The 18,325-nt window shown below is 40.4% G+C and overlaps 1 protein-coding gene and 1 pseudogene across 1 annotated transcript; one reads left to right on the top strand and one right to left on the bottom strand.

The window, feature by feature from the left end:
* The window catches only part of LOC115147459 (zinc finger protein 850-like), a 62,773-nt pseudogene extending 45,271 nt beyond the window's left edge, over positions 1-17,502 (bottom strand).
* LOC115147927 (zinc finger protein 180-like) lies at positions 873-10,010 on the top strand. The gene is made up of 5 exons (XM_029690174.1): positions 873-878; positions 2,084-2,362; positions 2,531-3,140; positions 9,362-9,497; positions 9,995-10,010. Exons 1-5 carry the CDS (start codon positions 873-875, stop codon positions 10,008-10,010), a joined length of 1,047 nt encoding a protein of 348 aa, XP_029546034.1.
* Positions 17,503-18,325: the final 823 nt, after the last annotated feature.

The raw sequence follows: 18,325 nt of genomic DNA, 5'->3' as shown, positions 1-18,325 counted from the left end.
AAATGTTGTCTTTGGCATCATTAAAATGGAAGACATGTTTATCAAATAACTCTCTGTAATTATTATTACGCGATTAAACTGATTAATCGTGTAACTGTAATTAACTAGGAGGTCGGGTCAACAAGGAAAATATTCAGATTACAAAGTTATAATTTTCCTAATATAACTTTCAGATATCATAATATCTGATCTATTAGTCTTCGAATTAATGATGTATTCTTTACCTCGTCAGTCTCATTCCAAACGTCATAAATTGTTGGTTATCTGCACGAACCCAGTCTTCACTATGAGTCATCCATACATCAATTGTCTTAAAATAATTTATTTACTAACTAAGTAATTCACAGAAATGCATAACAAACAGATATGGTTACAAGGAAATGATAGGAGAATGTGCCCTAGTAGGCTAAACCAGCATGGCGGCTTGTTAGACAAAAGAGTTGATAATTATAACAATTGGTATGCTAATCCTTTGCACATGAACGCTCACTCATTCGGGAACAATTGCAATCAATATATATATTTACGCTGAGTGTGTCATCGGGATCTTTGTTGAAAAGTTTGTTTCTGTTAGTGTTTTGTCCTCGCGTTCTCTCTCTCTGTCTCTCTCTCGGTTAGAATGGATATTTCAAAGTGACATTCATTAATGTCGTTATAGGACAGATGTTTCGTCGGTCTTCGCGTTCAATGATACCGAATTCCTAGCTGCAGACTAGTAATTAATATCAAAGACTTGTTATTATTCTGTCGGTATCAATAGTCTAAGAGTTTAACCACATGGTATGGTTAAAGTTCAGAACGAGGAATGCATGGTCAAACCTTGGCTCTCTCGTTATCGAGGTAAGCTGGTCTCCAATCTTTAGCCACTCGTAATGGAGGTAAGCTCGGTCTGCTGATAGAAAATCTGGGTGGGGGTTATATTCGGAACATAGAAAAGGCTGTCTCATGACGCCAGGTCCCGTCTGTTCATGGAGGCGTGCCGATGACTTGGTGAAACTTTAAACAGAAATACAATTCTCTCACATTAACATCTTACAAGCATCCCAACATATTCCAAATAGCTTTATCCCTATTCATTAATTTTTATACAACCATTAGATGTAAGTCTCACAACTGAGGCTATTATATAAACATGATTATGGTAATATGGCCGTATTGTCTCTCATGAGTTTCACAAAATTGTACCAAACGGGCCAGTTCGTAGTTGGATTCTTCACCGATCTTTTATACCTTCTCCAGAACATAAATGTCATTCGGTTCTCCAATCCTGTGAGGTGGAAGAACTCCTTGGTTCTTTCTATGAAACCCACTCTCTCTTTATACTGTGGCCATGAGGCAGGACATTTTCTTAGGAATTTACGACCACTCTCACAGAGCCTGGGTGGGGGAGACAGAGGTAGGGGGATGGTGCATAGAAAACCCAAAGAGGGCAACGTCATGACACCTCATTAGCAGATATACTACATCCATAACTAGTGGTTTCCTCATTACCAGATATACTACATCCATAACTAGTGGTTTCCTCATTAGCAGGGAGGAGTTTCTACAACCAAATTGTGTGTGCTTTGCCCTCGCGCTGCAATTGTAGCAAACACAGAAAGGGGCCCATATTGGAGACCAAAAGTCTTCTGGCACAATGCTTAGGGTTTCAACAACATCAATAACTTATTTCTAGCTACAGCTAATGTGAAAACAAGACACAATATGATTGTTACTAACTTGACTGTCTTAATTGTCAAATAATTTAACAGACGTCAATTGTTGTACAACTTCATGGGTATGCTCTGGGCATCACCTTGTACCTCAAATAAACAGTGGATTTCTGCTGTTGTGGGCCTTTAACCATCTGTCTGACTTTGTTGTTCACACAGGACAGAGACGGGACTATCATGGATCCTCTGGGGATCCTCAACAACATCATGAAGCTGATGAGGCAGAGAGTCTCTTCAGATCAGAACACCTCAAGAAACACCAGCAGAAACCCACAGGGAAGAAATCTTACTGCAAATCTTCATCGGAACTTAAAATACACCAGCGAGTACACACAGGAGTGAAAGCTCACCACTGTTTTGATTGTGGGAAGAGTTACTCAAGATCAGATGCACTTAAAGTACACCTGAGAATTCACACTGGAGAGAAACCTTTTGGCTGTGATCAATGTGGGAAGAGTTTTACTCAACCAAACAGCCTGATAGTACACCAGCGGACACACACAGGAGAGAAACCATATGTCTGTGATCAATGTGGGAAGAAATTTACTGTGTCAAACTCCTTGATAGTGCACCAGAGAATACACACAGGAGAGAAACCTTATAGCTGTAGTCAATGTGGGAAGAGTTTTACTCAACCAAACAGCCTGAAAGTACACCAGCGGACACACACAGGAAAGAAATCTTATGGCTGTGATCAATGTGGGAAGAAATTTACTGTGTCTAACTCCTTGATAGTGCACCAGAGAATACACACAGGAAAGAATCTTCACCATTGTTCAGATTGTGGGAAAAGCTTTTCAACATCATGGTCATTGAAGGTGCACCATAGAACACACACAGGAGAGAAACCTTATGGCTGTGATCAATGTGGGAAGAAATTTACTGTGTCAAACTCCTTGATAGTGCACCAGAGAATACATACAGGAGAGAAATCTTATAGCTGTAGTCAATGTGGGAAGAGTTTTACTCAACCAGACAGCCTGGTAGTACACCAGCGGACACACACAGGAGAGAAACCTTTTGTCTGTGACCAATGTGGGAAGAAATTTACTGTGTCAAGCTCCTTGATAGTGCACCAGAGAATACACACAGGAGAGAAACCTTTTATCTGTTATCAATGTGGGAAGAGTTGTATTACATCTAGCCATCTAATTGTACACCAGAGAACACACACAGGAGAGAAACCTTATAGCTGTGATCAATGTGGGAAGAGTTTTGGTACATCTGGCTGTCTGAAGACACACCATAGAACACACACAGGAGAGAAACCTTATAGCTGTGGTAAATGTGGGAAGAGTTTTACTCACTTCAGCAGCCTGATAGTACACCAGCGAACACACACAGGAGAGAAACCTTTTAGCTGTGATCAATGTGGGAAGAGTTTTAGTACATCTGGCTATCTGACTATACACCAGAGAACACACACAGGTGGACAAACTTTGTAGCTGTGATCAATGTGACAAGAGATTCTCCGATAAAAGACATCTGATCAAACATCAGAAAATACATACATGAAGCAGTTGTTTCATGATATTAATGAAATATCCCACTTTGCAAAATGTAATTGAAAAGATGTTGAAAATAAGACTAAGCCCGAAGACCAATATACATTCGGTTGAAAGTCAAAGTTGAGAAGATGTTTTTCTGGTCATTTTTTTAAATTACTTGAAAACAACTTAATTTCAACATACTTGCAGCCTATACACATGGACACAGTATAATAAATTAGTCTATAATCAATTTTATTAACAATCCAACATCACCAGTATTTCTTGACAACATCCAAGTGCTAATTGTCTTTATTCCACTACTGAAGAAGCAGGTCTCAAATCACCTCATATTTCAAACATTCAGCCTGACGAAAGATACATGTTTTATTATTTCATGCCTCACCATTAAGTTAATTATTTCCAATACATATTAACAAAGGGGTGTACATTTGGTTTTGATATTTCATGTTTACAATTCATGTAATATTTAGTAATCATAATTATTTATGCAACCAACTGACAATTTTTGGGTACAATTATATTGACATTGTTGCCCTGCTTTTAGAATATCAGGGTTAATTCTCAGATGTGTCAACCCAAATGTACTAGAGCATGACATTGGGGACTGGGCCCCGATCCAACAACATGCCTATCGAGTGAACCCTGAAAAGAGAGAGAAGTTCCAGTGAGGTGGAAAGTTACTACGGATATTGCAGGAGTTTCCTCTTGAAATCAGACATGTCCGTGGTAAGGACAACTTGGTTGCTGATTATCTCAAGGGTGGGCAGTCAAAAATATTTGTATTTTTGTCAGTGCGTTGCCATGGATCACAATTTATTTGAATCCACGTTTTTTCATATTGGAGATGAGTTTTGTTTGGGCTTGTTCCAAGGGGACGAGAGTTCTAGAAGCTAGTGAGTTTTAGGAAGACGAGAGTTCTAGAAGCTAGTATGTTTTTCAGAAAGAAAAAGGAGAAAAAAATAAGATTGTATAAAAATGTGTTTTTGCTTGTTTTTAATTGACAGCCAGTAGACACCATGTTTATATTGGTGAAGCATTTTAGTTGTTTTCTGTTGGTGGTGAGCAAACTTGTCCAACAAAAATATAGGATATATTTTTTGCCTTAAGGGGGAAGGTGTTACAGGCTTTGGTTTTTCCATTTATGTTTTGAGGTTGGACTTTAGAACGTATAGCTCGTTAGCACGTAGGGCGCACCGATTGGTGTCACCTCGTTAGTCAGTATGTGTTACACCTGTTCTGGCTTGTCCATCTCGTTAGGGTTGAATATTGCATCCAGTTGTTAATATTTTAATCAATGGATTTTCCTTAGGATGCTCATTAGTCTTTCAGTTGTTAATCTTCTGTTTTTTTATCCTCTTCTGTTTGTTGTGTACTAAATATTTCTGTTTATTTTCATTGTTTTTTTCCTGTGAAGCCATTGCGTTGCATCCATGTCTGAAATGTGCTATGTAAATAAACCTTTAATGACCGACAATCAACAGACTTAATTTTTATTTTATTTTTTACCTTTATTTAACTAGGCAAGTCAGTTAAGAACAAATTCTTATTTATAATGATTGCCTACCAGGGAACAATGGGTTAACTGCCTTGTTCAGGGGCAGAACAACATATTTTTATGCCCTCTTGCAAAACCAATGAGCACATATTTTGGTCCATCTTAGTATGAAAAACAGTATCAATTCAGTATATCTTCCACTATGTCAAAATAGTGCATGGTATGTAAGTTTAGTATCACTTGTCAACCAATCCAGTGCATTTGTTGAAACTGAAAAGTTTTGAAATCAACAATACGTCAAGGATTCAACAACTGAAAACTGAAACAAACAATTGGATCAAACAGATCAATCCCATTTGACATTGGGTTTGATTCAGACCCTGCAGGGCTTCGATTAAGCCAGGACTAGTTCAACTAGGACATTTAAGTAGCTTTCGTGAACGTGTCTTAAATTTGGCTTAGTTAGTCAGAGACGAGTCCTGGAGTAAGGTAAGTGTTGGTTCCACTTTTCTGGGCTCCGCTATTTACTTAACAAGTAAGGAACACTCAATGTGCACTTATAAATCATAACAATTTCCATCAAAATACAGCTGTAGACAGAAGTCAAAGATCAAACATCAGACATACAACTGATGTCTCTCCTGAGTTCTGCCCCGAGCAAAAGAAAGACAGGATCTTATATAGATCACACCTTATCTCCTATGTCCAAAACCTGCATGTGCAGCTAAAAGAACAAGTTATTCTTAACACAAGGTTTCTGAGAACCTGTCTCACCGGTATGCAAATCTGCCCTTGTTTCAGAGACAAACAGACACTGTCTCTCTGTGTCTCGCTATCACCCTCAGTCCCTTTTCTCACCTTTTCTCACAGACGCGGGGCTGCGGGTTTTGGCAGAGAGCTAGAGACAGAGGCCTCAATATTCAGCTATACAGTGAGAATAGGTACAATGGCACGTAAGCAAATTAATAACAACATAATCAGTGGTGGGGGTCTTTAGAAGACCCCCAAAATCAACTTTAACTCTTCAATTCCTCCAGATATTTCAAAACATTGTTCCAGAAAGCTAGCGCTAATGTACATTCCCATATTGTGTGTAAAAATGTCCCAGTGTCTTTTTGGCATTAACAACACAGAGAATTGTTAGTAAGCACCATCTTATGAAGCCTTGTTGGGGTCCAATGAAACCTCTCTTATATTGAGTAAGTTTTCCCCTGGCTTCCCTTATGTTCCTCCCTGAGCTGGACAATATTTTCAACCAGGTATCATCCTCAATTTCACAGTAAAGGTCAATTTGATAAATTGTTCTGAGGTTTTTAGTCTTTAGTCTGCCGATGACTAAATATTGAGTAAATAACATCTGCTTTATGTTTGGGTAATTCCAAATACTCAGCTATTGGGTTCTTTCCTGGATTTTGTTGACAGCCGGTTAACAAATATTCTCTCAATTGTAAATATTTCCAGAAATGTCCCTTGTTTCTCACATCATGTTTTTTTTACCAAATCTGAGAAGCTAAACAACTTCATTGTACAGATCACCTTTAGTATGAAATCCTTTTATTAGCCACTGTTTCCAATACACAGACTTCTTTCCTATCCATAGCCTAGGATTGTTCCACCATGATGAAGATCCTTGTTTTAGATGTGAAATTCCACATATCTTGTGTACTGTTCTCCACACTTCTTTTGAGTGTAACAAAATTGGGTTGGGAGTTTCAACAGACCTCTGTAAGACTATGTGACAGAGTATCAACAGGGATGAAAGGATAACTTTGTTACCGTTCTATTGTTATCCAATCCAAGCCAGCATCCCATTTGCCCCAATGCTTTGCCAACTTAGCCATTTCAAATGATAAGTAGTACAATGTAATATCTAGTACAGCCTTCTATATCCCTTGGTGAGCACATCTTCTTCATATTAATCCTGGGGTTTTTCCTTTCCCACATCAAGGATTTAGTTCAACTGTTTAAAATACCGGTCTGTAATATCCATAGGTAACATTGCAGAGATCTCATTAAATTGTGGGACCACAACCATTTTAATCACGTTGATCTTTTCTCCATAAAGAAAGTTTCATATTTTCCAATTTGTCTAAATTGGTTTTAATCTTAATCTTGACTAATTTGACTTTACCCCAATATTTAATCCCAGTATGGAACCCATTTGAAATGATATGGGGTAATGGTTCCAGAGTAATACATTGCTTCCCACTTTATTTCAATACATTTTGTAGCCTGACAAACTACAATATGATTCAATAGAAGTAAGTAATGGTGGTAGAGACCGAAGAGGATCAGAGACCAGCAGTAGAATACCGTCTGCATACATAAGCAGTTTGTGTTCTTTTCCTCCGCCATGGACACCCCTAATTTCTGGATCTGTTCTGATCATTGTCGCAAGAGGCTCTAAAACTGGTAACTAGGAGAGGGGAGAGACAGCAACCCTGCCTTGTGCCTCAGAAAGACAAAAAAAGAGACATTGATAAGTACTGTTGCTTTAGGATTGGAATAGGAGAGGGGAGAGAGAGCAACCCTGCCTTGTGCCTCAGAAAGACAAAAAAGACACATAATTCCATTGGTAAGTTCTGTTGCTTTAGGATTGGAATAGAGGACCGCTATCATTTACAAAAGTCAGGTCCAGAACCACATTTTCAAAGGGTTCAAATGCCTTCTCAGCATCTAAGGAGACCGCAGTGGTAGGAACTTTATTTGAGCGGTTTAACCACATGAGATGTAAGAGCCTCCTCATATTATCAGTTGAGGTCCTGTTCTTAGTAAATCCTACTTGATTGCTATGTATAATATTAGGTAGTACCTTCTTTAAGCGCATCACAAGGGTCTCATTGAGAATCTTACAGTCCACATCAAGGAGGCTGATAGCGCTAAAATTCCCAGGTTCTGTAGTATCTCTATCCTTTTTAGGAATCAGCAATAACAAAGCCTCATTAAAGGTGTCCGGAAGGGAGATATTTTTAAATGCCTCCTGGTAAACCACTGTCAATACAGGTACAAGAATGTCAATATACTTTTATAATATTCTACAGGAAGGCCATCCAGACCTGGTGATTTTCCTGCTTTCATAGATAAAATGGTGGCTCTAGCCTCCTCTTCTGTTATAGTACAGTCCAGGTCCTCTACCTGGCTATCTGATAATCTAGGTAATTCTACACCAGACAAAGAAGTATCCATATCTATGGGGCTCGCTGAACAGGAGGATGTATATAAATCTTCATAATAACATTAAAACACACTGTTAATCTCTTTGGATGAGGTCACCATCTTAGTGTCCTTCTCAATTGCTGAAGTTCCGTTCCAAGTGTTGTGCATTTTTTGTTGTCTTGCTAGTAGCCTGCCTGTCTTCTCACCTCCCTCATTAAACTGGTTCTAAGTCTAAACAGAGCATACTCTGCCTTTTTGTTATACATTTCTTGCATCGTAAATTTGAATTTTCAGGCAGTTTTTGAAATGTGCTATCTGTGAAATGTCTTTCCAAATCCCTTTCCAGGCCACATATCTGTTTCTAATATTTTTACTGCTTCAGACCCTTCTCTCTTCTTTCTGGACGCATGTTATTTCCCCTCTAATACACCAGAGCCTACCATAATACATGCTTTAGAGGTTTCCCACACTGGAGAAATCCTTTCAGTTGAGCCCATCTGCTAGTGACTGGCTAAATATCTCATCTTGTAATATCATGGTGTTGAGTCTAAATCTACCCTTCCTCTGCTAGTGACTGGCTAAATATCTCATCTTGTAATATCATGATGTTGAGTCTAAATCTACCCTTCCTCTGCTAGTGACTGGCTAAATATCTCATCTTGTAATATCATGATGTTGAGTCTAAATCTACCCTTCCTCTGCTGGTGACTGGCTAAATATCTCATCTTGTAACAGCATGATGTTGAGTCTAAATCTACCCTTCCTCACACTTTCGGAGTTTAGATCAACATAAATAATTACTGTCCAGCACATTGTCTAGGAAGGTACTGTTCATAACTCTACTATACAATGATCTGTGAGGGCAAAGGGCATTGAACATTATCCTAGTACACACCTGCCTGCAGGACATTGAGGAACATGTCTCATTGGGCTAGCTGATGGGCCCTGGGCAAATCTCTTGTACTGGAAGTACTCTGACATGACTTCCTCTGGTGTAATCATGCCTTAGTCAAGAGCTCCTTGTAAAAGGCAACCAGACTCCTCAATTCCTCCTGACCATACTGACTGAAGGCCTCTCTGACTAAGAACCACACAGAGACCTGCATTTTGTAGTCAGTTTAATAATATGTGTGAAAACTGACTTCAGGTGATTGAGGGATCTAGTCTAGATTAAACGTCATAGGAAGTTTTATCATGTGGAGGTTTCATTCAGGTCTCTGTTTAATTAATTAAACTGTCTTTGACAGGGGAGAGACCAGACTCTCCTTCTGACAGCAGGAAGAGTCCTTCAGGGGAACCAGACCCTGAGACATCCAAACCAGCAGGACGACATCACTGCTCCCAGTGTGGAAAGAGTTTTACTCAGTTAGGGAGCCTGAGAACACATAAGAGAATACACACTAGAGAGAAGCCTTACCACTGTTCCCAATGTGGAATGACATTTAACCAGTTAGGGAGCCTGCAAAGACATGAGAGGGGACACACAGGGGAAAAGCTTTTCCAATGTTCCCATTGTGGAAAGAGTTTTGGCCAGGTAGGAAACCTGAACAAGCATGAGAGGACACACACAGGTAAGAAGATGTACTGCTGCTCCCAGTGTGGAGAGAGATTTACCCAGTTGAGGTACCTGAAAGAGCATGAAAGAATACATACAAATATACAGGAGGAGAAGACATACCACTGCTCTCATTGTGGAAACACATTTTCCCAGTCAGAGGACCTGAAATGACATGAGAGAATAGAGAGGCTAGGCTGTGTTCTGACTTGTGTTTTTGACTGAGAATTTGTGATTTTGTTTGGACTGTCAGACTTGAGTTCACTTTGTGTAATGTTAGTGCACTATTTTTTTATTGCAATTAATCCATTGTCTGAAAGCGTTGGAAATACACTGAAAACATCCAAAATACATTCTGTATACTGCTAAAATCTACAACGCCATGTAAAAACAAGATGACATTGAGGTCAAATAAACTGTGCTTTATCAATGTAACATCTTTTGACACGTCCACTGTGGGGCTCTGTAGAGTCGTCATATCCATAACAACTACAGGTCAAACGAGGAAATGGTTCCAATCGTTTTTCCACCATTCATTTTTCCCATAGGGCTGTGTTTTGTTTAGGCTCATCGTGGTGTGACGTTTTGATAACTCTGTAAATCTCTCTAGGACAAGATGGCTGAGGGCACACAGTGTGTTGTGAATTTATTGTAATGTTTTTAAAATGGTATAACTGCCTTTATTTTTGCTGGACCCCAGGAAGAGTAGCTGCTCCCTTGGCAGGAACTAATGGGGATCCATAATAAACCCCAGGAAGAGTATCTGCTGCCTTGTTAGGAACTAATGGGGATCCATAATAAACCCCAGGAAGAGTAGCTGCTGCCTTGGCAGGAACTAATGGGGATCCATAATAAACCCCAGGAACAATAGCTGTTGCCTTGGCAGGAACTAATGGGGATCCTTAATAAACCCCAGGAAAAGTAGCTGCTGCCTTGGCAGGAACTAATGGGGATCCATAATAAAACCCAGGAAGAGTAGCTGTTGCCTTGGCAGGAACTAATGGGGATCCGTAATAAATACAAATACTTGTATCAATATTTTTGTCTCTCTTTACTCTCGGATTCTAAAATGCTGATTAGCATCAAAGTAGATTACATTCAAGACTACAAATGACTACAGATAGTAAATAACCCTGATATGTAAAAATGACATGTTACACGTTCCGCTAGCGGAACGTCTGCTCCAATATCCAATGATGGGCGGGGCGCGAAATTCAAACTCCTCTAAATCCGAAAACTTACACTTTTCAAACATATGACTATTTTACAGCTATTTAAAGACAAGACTCTCCTGTATCTAACCAAACTGTCCGATTTCAAAAAGACTTTACAGCGAAAGCAAAACATTAGATTATGTCAGCAGAGTACCCAGCCAGAAATAATCACACAGCCATTTTTCAAGCTAGCATATCATGTCACATAAACCCAAACCATAGCTAAATGCAGCACTAACCTTTGATGATCTTCATCAGATGACACACCTAGGACATTGTGTTATACAATACATGCATGTCTGTTCAATCAAGTTCATATTTATATCAAAAACCAGCTTTTTACATTAGCATGTGACGTTCAGAACTAGCATTCCCACCGAACACTTCCGGTGATTTTACTAAATTACTCACGATAAACGTTCACAAAAAGCATAACAATTATTTTAAGAATTATAGATACAGAACTCCTCTATGCACTCGATATGTCCGATTTTAAAATAGCTTTTCGGATGAAGCACATTTTGCAATAATCTAAGTACATAGCCCGGCGTTACAGGGCTAGCTATTTAGACACCCTGCAAGTTTAGCCTTCACCAAAATCACATTTCCTATAAGAAAAATGTTCTTACCTTGCTTGTTCTTCATCAGAATACACTGCCAGGACTTCTACTTCAATAACAAATGTAGGTTTGGTCCCAAATAATCCATCGTTATATCCAAACAGCGACGTTTTGTTCGTGCGTTCTAGACACTATCCCAACGCTAAATCTCGGCCACGAGCATGACGCAAAATATGACAAAAAATTTCTAAATATTCCATTACCGTACTTCGAAGCATGTCAACCGCTGTTTAAAACCAATATTTATGCAATTTATCTCGTAGAGAAGTGATAATATTCCGACCGGGAATCTGCCTGTCTGTAAACTGAGGAAAAAACCGAAAGCCGGGGGCGGGGCGTGTCACGCGCCTAAGGCTTAGTCCATTGAGTGACCACTTAGCTTTTGCTCTCCTTTGTTTCAGCCAGGGCTTTGAATTACGTCATTCCTGTTTTTCCCGGGCTATGAGACCTCATTGGAGACGTGCGAAGTGTCACGTAAGAGCAGAGATCCTTTGTAAACGATAGAGATAATAAAGAAGGGCAAGAAATGTTCAGACAGGGTACTTCCTGAACAGAAGCATCTCAGGTTTTTGCCTGCCATAGGAGTTCTGTTATACTCACAGACACCATTCAAACAGTTTCAGAAACTTTGGAGTGTTTTCTCTCCAAAGCTAATAATTATATGCATATTCCAGTTTCTGGGCAGGACTAATAATCAGATTAAATCGGGTACGTTTTTTATCCAGCCGTGAAAATACTGCCCCCTAGCCATAACAGGTTAAAGACAAGACTCTCCTTTATCTAACCACACTGTCCGATTTCAAAAAGGCTTTACAACGAAAGCAAAACATTAGATTATGTCAGCAGAGTACCCAGCCAGAAATAATCAGACACCCATTTTTCAAGCTAGCATATAATGTCACAAAAACCAAAGCAACAGCTAAATGCAGCACTAACCTTTGATGATCTTCATCAGATGACACTCCTAGGACATTATGTTATACAATACATGCATGTTTTGTTCAATCAGGTACATATTTATATCAAAACCCAGCTTTTTACTTTAGCGTGTGACGTTCAGAACTAGCATTCCCACCGAACACTTCCGGTGAATTTACTAAATTACTCACGATAAACGTTCACAAAAAACATAACAATTATAGATACAGAACTCCTTTATGCAATCGCGGTGTCCGATTTTAAAATAGCTTTTCGGGGAAAGCACATTTTGCAATATTCTGAGTAGATAGCTCGCCATCACGGGTTAGCTAATTTGACACCCACCAAGTTTGGTACTCACCAAACTAAGATTTACTATAAAAAAATTGGATTACCTTTGCTGTTCTTCGTCAGAATGCACTTCCAGGACTTCTACTTCAACAACAAATGATGGTTTGGTTCCAAATAATCCATAGTTATATCCAAATAGCGGCGTTTTGTTCGTGCGTTCAAGACACTATCCGAAGGGTAACGAAGGGGGACGCGTATCGTGACAAAAAATGTCAAAATATTCCATTACCGTACTTCGAAGCATGTCAAACGCTGTTTAAAATCAATTTTTATGCGATTTTTCTCGTAAAATAGCGATAATATTCCGACCGGGAGTCGTTGTTTTCGTTCAAAGACTGAAAAAGTAAAATGGACTCTTCACGGGCACCCGTCTCATTGTTCTCAGATCGACCACTTACCAAATGCGCTACTGTTTTTCAGCCAGAGACTGCAAAGTCATCATTCAACATTCTGGCGCCTTCTGAGAGCCTATGGGAGCCTTAGAAAATGTCACGTTACAGCAGAGATCCTTTGTTTTGGATAGAGATGACAAAGAAGGCCAAGAAATGGTCAGACAGGGTACTTCCTGTACAGAATCTTCTCAGGTTTTGGCCTGCCATTTGAGTTCTGTTATATTCACAGACACCATTCAAACAGTTTTAGAAACTTTGGAGTGTTTTCTATCCAAAGCTACTAATTATATGCATATTCTAGTTTCTGGGCAGGAGTAATAACCAGATTAAATCGGGTACGTTTTTTATCCGGCCGTGAAAATACTGCCCCCTATCCATAACAAGCTAGCTAGCTAACGGAACTGTACTGTAGCTCATTCAACGCCGACGGTCAAACTCGTCTTTCTAATATTTACGTTAATTAGCTATAGTAACGTTATGGAAGCTATTCACAGAAAACCATCATTGTCTTCGTTATTCATTAGTATGTTATATTATTGTATAAATTATTTCGATACATATTCAGAGCCAAACATCAACCCAAACGTACCTTTTTAACTGTTGTCGCATCCAAACTTGTCACCAGAGTTTTCAGTTGTAATTGCGAAGTTCCCGGAAGAAGTCCAGCAACAACGGAGGTTCCCCGATGAACCCACCTTCTAACAAGTTCTTTGAAGAACCTTTTGGAGCTGTTTTTCATTGACCAAGAACCCTACGGTTCTTAGGGGTTCTGAGAACAACTCCAGTTGAACCCTTCACTTTTAGAGTGTAGTCGGCTCTATTTACTCTCAAATTCAAAAATGATAATTAGCATCAACGATCAAGTCAGCTGCTGCTGCTCAAATACAGTATGAGATGAGACGGTGAACTGACGTTGAACCGGGCAGTCAGATGCTGCTGCTCCAATACAGTATGAGGTGAGACGGTGAACTGATGTTGAACCGGGCAGTCAGCTGCTCCAATACAGTATGAGGTGAGACAGTGAACTGATGTTGAACTGGGCAGTCAGCTGCTGCTGCTCCAATACAGTATGAGGTGAGACAGTGAACTGATGTTGAACCGGGCAGTCAGCTACTGCTGCTCCAATACAGTATGAGGTGAGACAGTGAACTGATGTTGAACCGGGCAGTCAGCTACTGCTGCTCCAATACAGCATGAGGTGAGACAGTGAACTGATGTTGAACTGGGCAGTCAGCTACTGCTGCTCCAATACAGTATGAGGTGAGACAGTGAACTGATGTTGAACCGGGCAGTCAGCTGCTGGTCCAATACAGTATGAGGTGAGACAGTGAACTGATGTTGAACCGGGCAGTCAGCTGCTGCTGCTCCAATACAGTATGAGGTGAGACTTTGAACTGGTCAAAACCCAGTTTTAAAACAAAGTTAACGTATCAAAATCAATAACCAATACGCAGAAACTGTGTTATATTGAAAACCTAAAAATAAAATGTATTATTTACACAAACATCTGCCACAATCATATTACTTGTATTTTTTAAAACAAGCACCTTATAAACTGCACAAGCACCAAAAACGCTGTTGTTTTGACAAGTAGCAATAAATCACTGATATCGATTAGGGGGGAAAAAACTGGTTGTTTGTTCTGTTGAAACTAACAACAACAACAAAAACACATGGAAATGGGAGATATACACTTCTCAAAAAAATAAAGGGAACACTTAAACAACACAATGTAACTCCAAGTCAATCACACTTCTGTGAAATGAAACTGTCCATTTAGGAAGCAACACTGATTGACAATAAATTTCACATGCTGTTGTGCAAATGGAATAGACAACAGGTGGAAATTATAGGCAATTAGCAAGACACCCCCAATAAAGGAGTGGTTCTGCAGGTGGGGACCACAGACCACTTCTCAGTTCCTATGCTTCCTGGCTGATGTTTTGGTCACTTTTGAATGCTGGCGGTGCTTTCACTCTAGTGGTAGCATGAGATGGAGTCTACAACCCACACAAGTGGCTCAGGTAGTGCAGCTCATCCAGGATGGCACATCAATGCGAGCTGTGGCAAGAAGGTTTGCTGTGTCTGTCAGCGTAGTGTCCAGAGCATGGAGGCGCTACCAGGAGACAGGCCAGTACATCAGGAGACGTGGAGGAGGCCGTAGGAGGGCAACAACCCAGCAGCAGGACCACTACCTCCGCCTTTGTGCAAGGAGGAGCAGGATGAGCACTGCCAGAGCCCTGCAAAATGACCTCCAGCAGGCCACAAATGTGCATGTGTCTGCTCAAACGGCCAGAAACAGACTCCATGAGGGTGGAATGAGGGCCCGACGTCCACAGGTGGGGGTTGTGCTTACAGCCCAACACCGTGCAGGACGTTTGGCATTTGCCAGAGAACACCAAGATTGGCAAATTCGCCACTGGCGCCCTGTGCTCTTCACAGATGAAAGCAGGTTCACACTGAGCACATGTGACAGACGTGACAGAGTCTGGAGACGCCGTGGAGAACGTTCTGCTGCCTGCAACATCCTCCAGCATGACCGGTGTGTGGCATTTCTTTGGGGGGCCACACAGCCCTCCATGTGCTCGCCAGAGGTAGCCTGACTGCCATTAGGTACCGAGATGAGATCCTCAGACCGCTTGTGAGACCATATGCTGGTGCGGTTGGCCCTGGGTTCCTCCTAATGCAAGACAATGCTAGACCTCATGTGGCTGGAGTGTGTCAGCAGTTCCTGCAAGAGGAAGGCATTGATGCTATGGACTGGCCCACCCGTACCCCAGACCTGAATCCAATTGAGCACATCTGGGACATCATGTCTCGCTCCATCCACCAACGCCACGTTGCACCACAGACTGTCCAGGAGTTGGCGGATGCTTTAGTCCAGGTCTGGGAGGAGATCCCTCAGGAGACCATCCGCCACCTCATCAGGAGCATGCCCAGGCGTTGCAGGGAGGTCATACAGGCACGTGGAGGCCACACACACTACCGAGCCTCATTTTGACTTGTTTTAAGGACATTACATCAAAGTTGGATCAGCCTGTAGTGTGGTTTTCCACTTTAATTTTGAGTGTGACTCCAAATCCAGACCTCCATGGGTGGAAAAATTGGATTTCCATTGATTATTTTTGTGTGATTTTGTTGTCAGCACATTCAACTATGTAAAGAAAAAAGTATTTAATAAGATTATAACTTTCATTCAGATCTAGGATGTGTTGTTTAAGTGTTCCCTTTATTTTTTTGAGCAGTATATTTTACCTCACTGGTTAGAGGACAACCTGCAGAAGACAGTCAGCTACATTTTGGAGTGATGCATTTAAATGAAGGGGTCGCTAAACAAAGGAATGGAACACGTATTTGTCATCACCACATCGATATCATGTTGAAATCAATTGTGCGACAGGAGGGAGATGAGATTGCATGTCCTGTTAAAACTAACAGCTCAAAAACCACACAGAATCTGGGAAAAATGAGTAAACTTTGTAGACAGCTCGCTACATTTTGAAGTGTTGCATTTTGATTCAAGTGGGTCGCCAATGTGGGAAGTGCAACACAACTCTTTTTTTGTTAGTCACTTTTTGTTAAATCACATAAATAGTACTCTTTCAATTCAGAGCTTGTATTTTTCCGTGATGCTAATATCCATATCATGCTGAAATCAATAGAACAGGGGGCAAACATTTAAGGTTCTACATTGTGACATCATTAAAATACTCATACTACAATGTTAAAACATTCTACACTGTGAGATTATTAAAACAACTCCTTCATTTATGTATTTTCTGATGTTTGATCAGAGATCTTTTAACAGAGTATCTCTTGTCACATTGATGACAGTTATGAGATTTCTCTCCTGTGTGTGCTCTCTGGTGTGCTATCAGGCCGCTTGACTGAGTAAAACTCTTCCCACATTGAGTACAGCTAAAAGGTTTCTCTCCTGTGTGTATTCTCTGGTGCACTATCAGGGAGCTTGACTGAATAAAACTGAGTACAGCTATATGGTGTTTTCTCTCCTGTGTGTGTTCTCTGGTGTGATTTTAAAACATTTAAGCTAATAAAACTCTTTCCGCAGTCAGAGCAATGGTAAGATTTCTCTCCTGTGTGTGTCCTCAGGTGTACTTTCAGGCAGCTTGCCTGAATAAAACTCTTCCCACATTGAGTACAACTACACGGTTTCTCTCCTCTGTGTGTCCGCTTGTGTAATATCAATCCATTTGGCTGAGTAAAACTCTTCCCACATTGATTACATCTATATGGTTTCTCTCCAGTGTGTGTTCTCTGGTGCATTATCAGGGAGCTTGACCGAGTAAACAGCTATATGGTTTCTCTCCTGTGTGTGTTCTCTTGTGTGCCTTCTGAGAGCTCGATGTAGTAAAACTCTTCCCACATTGAGTACAGCTATATGGTTTCTCTCCTGTGTGTGTTCTCTGGTGTACCTTCAGAGAGCTAGATGTAACATAACTCTTCCCACATTGATCACAGCTATAAGAGTTCTCTCCTGTGTATGTTCTCTGATGTAAAGTCAGATAGCTAGATGTAACAAAACTCTTCCCACATTGAGTACAGCTGTAAGGCTTCTCTTCTGTGTGTCTTCTCTGGTGTTTAGTCAGATTGGAAGACGTAGTAAAACTCTTCCCACATTGAGTACAGCTATAAGGCTTCTCTCCTGTGTGTACTCGCTGGTGTATTTTTAGTTCTAATGAACATTTACAATGTTTCCCACAGTCAGAGCAGCAGTGGGGCTTCTTCCCTAAGGGTCTCTGCTGATGTTTCTTGAGGTGTTCTGATCTGGAAAGAATCTTCTCTGCCTCGTCAGCATCATGATGTAGTTGAGGCTCCCAAGAGAATCCACGATAGTCACGTCTCTCTCCTGTGTGAACAACAAAGTCAGACAGATGGTTAAATGCCCACAACTGCAGAAGTCCACTGTTTATTTGAGGTAAAAGGTGATGCCCAGAGCATAGCCATGAAGTTGTACAACAAATTACGTCTGAAATCTTGACAGTTAAGACAGTCAAGTGAGCAAAAATGTCATTTTCTTTTCTTTTGTCTTGTTTTCACATTAGTGATAACTACTGTAGGACCCATAACTTCACCTAACAATAACATAGACCTACTGTAGGACCCATAACTTCACCTAACAATAACATAGACCTACTGTAGGACCCATAACTTCACCTAACAACAACAAAGACCTACTGTAGGACCCATAACTTCACCTAACAATAACCTAGACCTAGGACTATAAATCATGTAATATTTCAGGTGAAACAAGGAAACTACAATGTCTTTGTCATGACATTTCACAACCTAATCATCAGATAATTTTGTGAATAATCTCACTAGGCTACTCTGTAATGTGTTGTCATTCTAAATGTCCTGAATAAAGGAAAATAGCTCTGTG

This window comes from Salmo trutta, chromosome 14 (assembly GCF_901001165.1).
Source record: "Salmo trutta chromosome 14, fSalTru1.1, whole genome shotgun sequence".
In the NCBI taxonomy this organism is placed as follows: Eukaryota; Metazoa; Chordata; class Actinopteri; order Salmoniformes; family Salmonidae; genus Salmo; species Salmo trutta.
Note: the sequence above shows the minus strand (reverse complement) of the source record. Positions and strands in the feature narration are given on the sequence as shown.

Coding starts and splice junctions, on each gene's coding strand:
- LOC115147927 (XM_029690174.1), top strand. Junction 2,363..2,530: donor CTCAACCAAACAGCCTGAAA/GTACACCAGCGG, acceptor TGGTCATTGAAG/GTGCACCATAGAACACACAC. Junction 3,141..9,361: donor ACACCAGAGAACACACACAG/GTGGACAAACTT, acceptor GGGGACACACAG/GGGAAAAGCTTTTCCAATGT.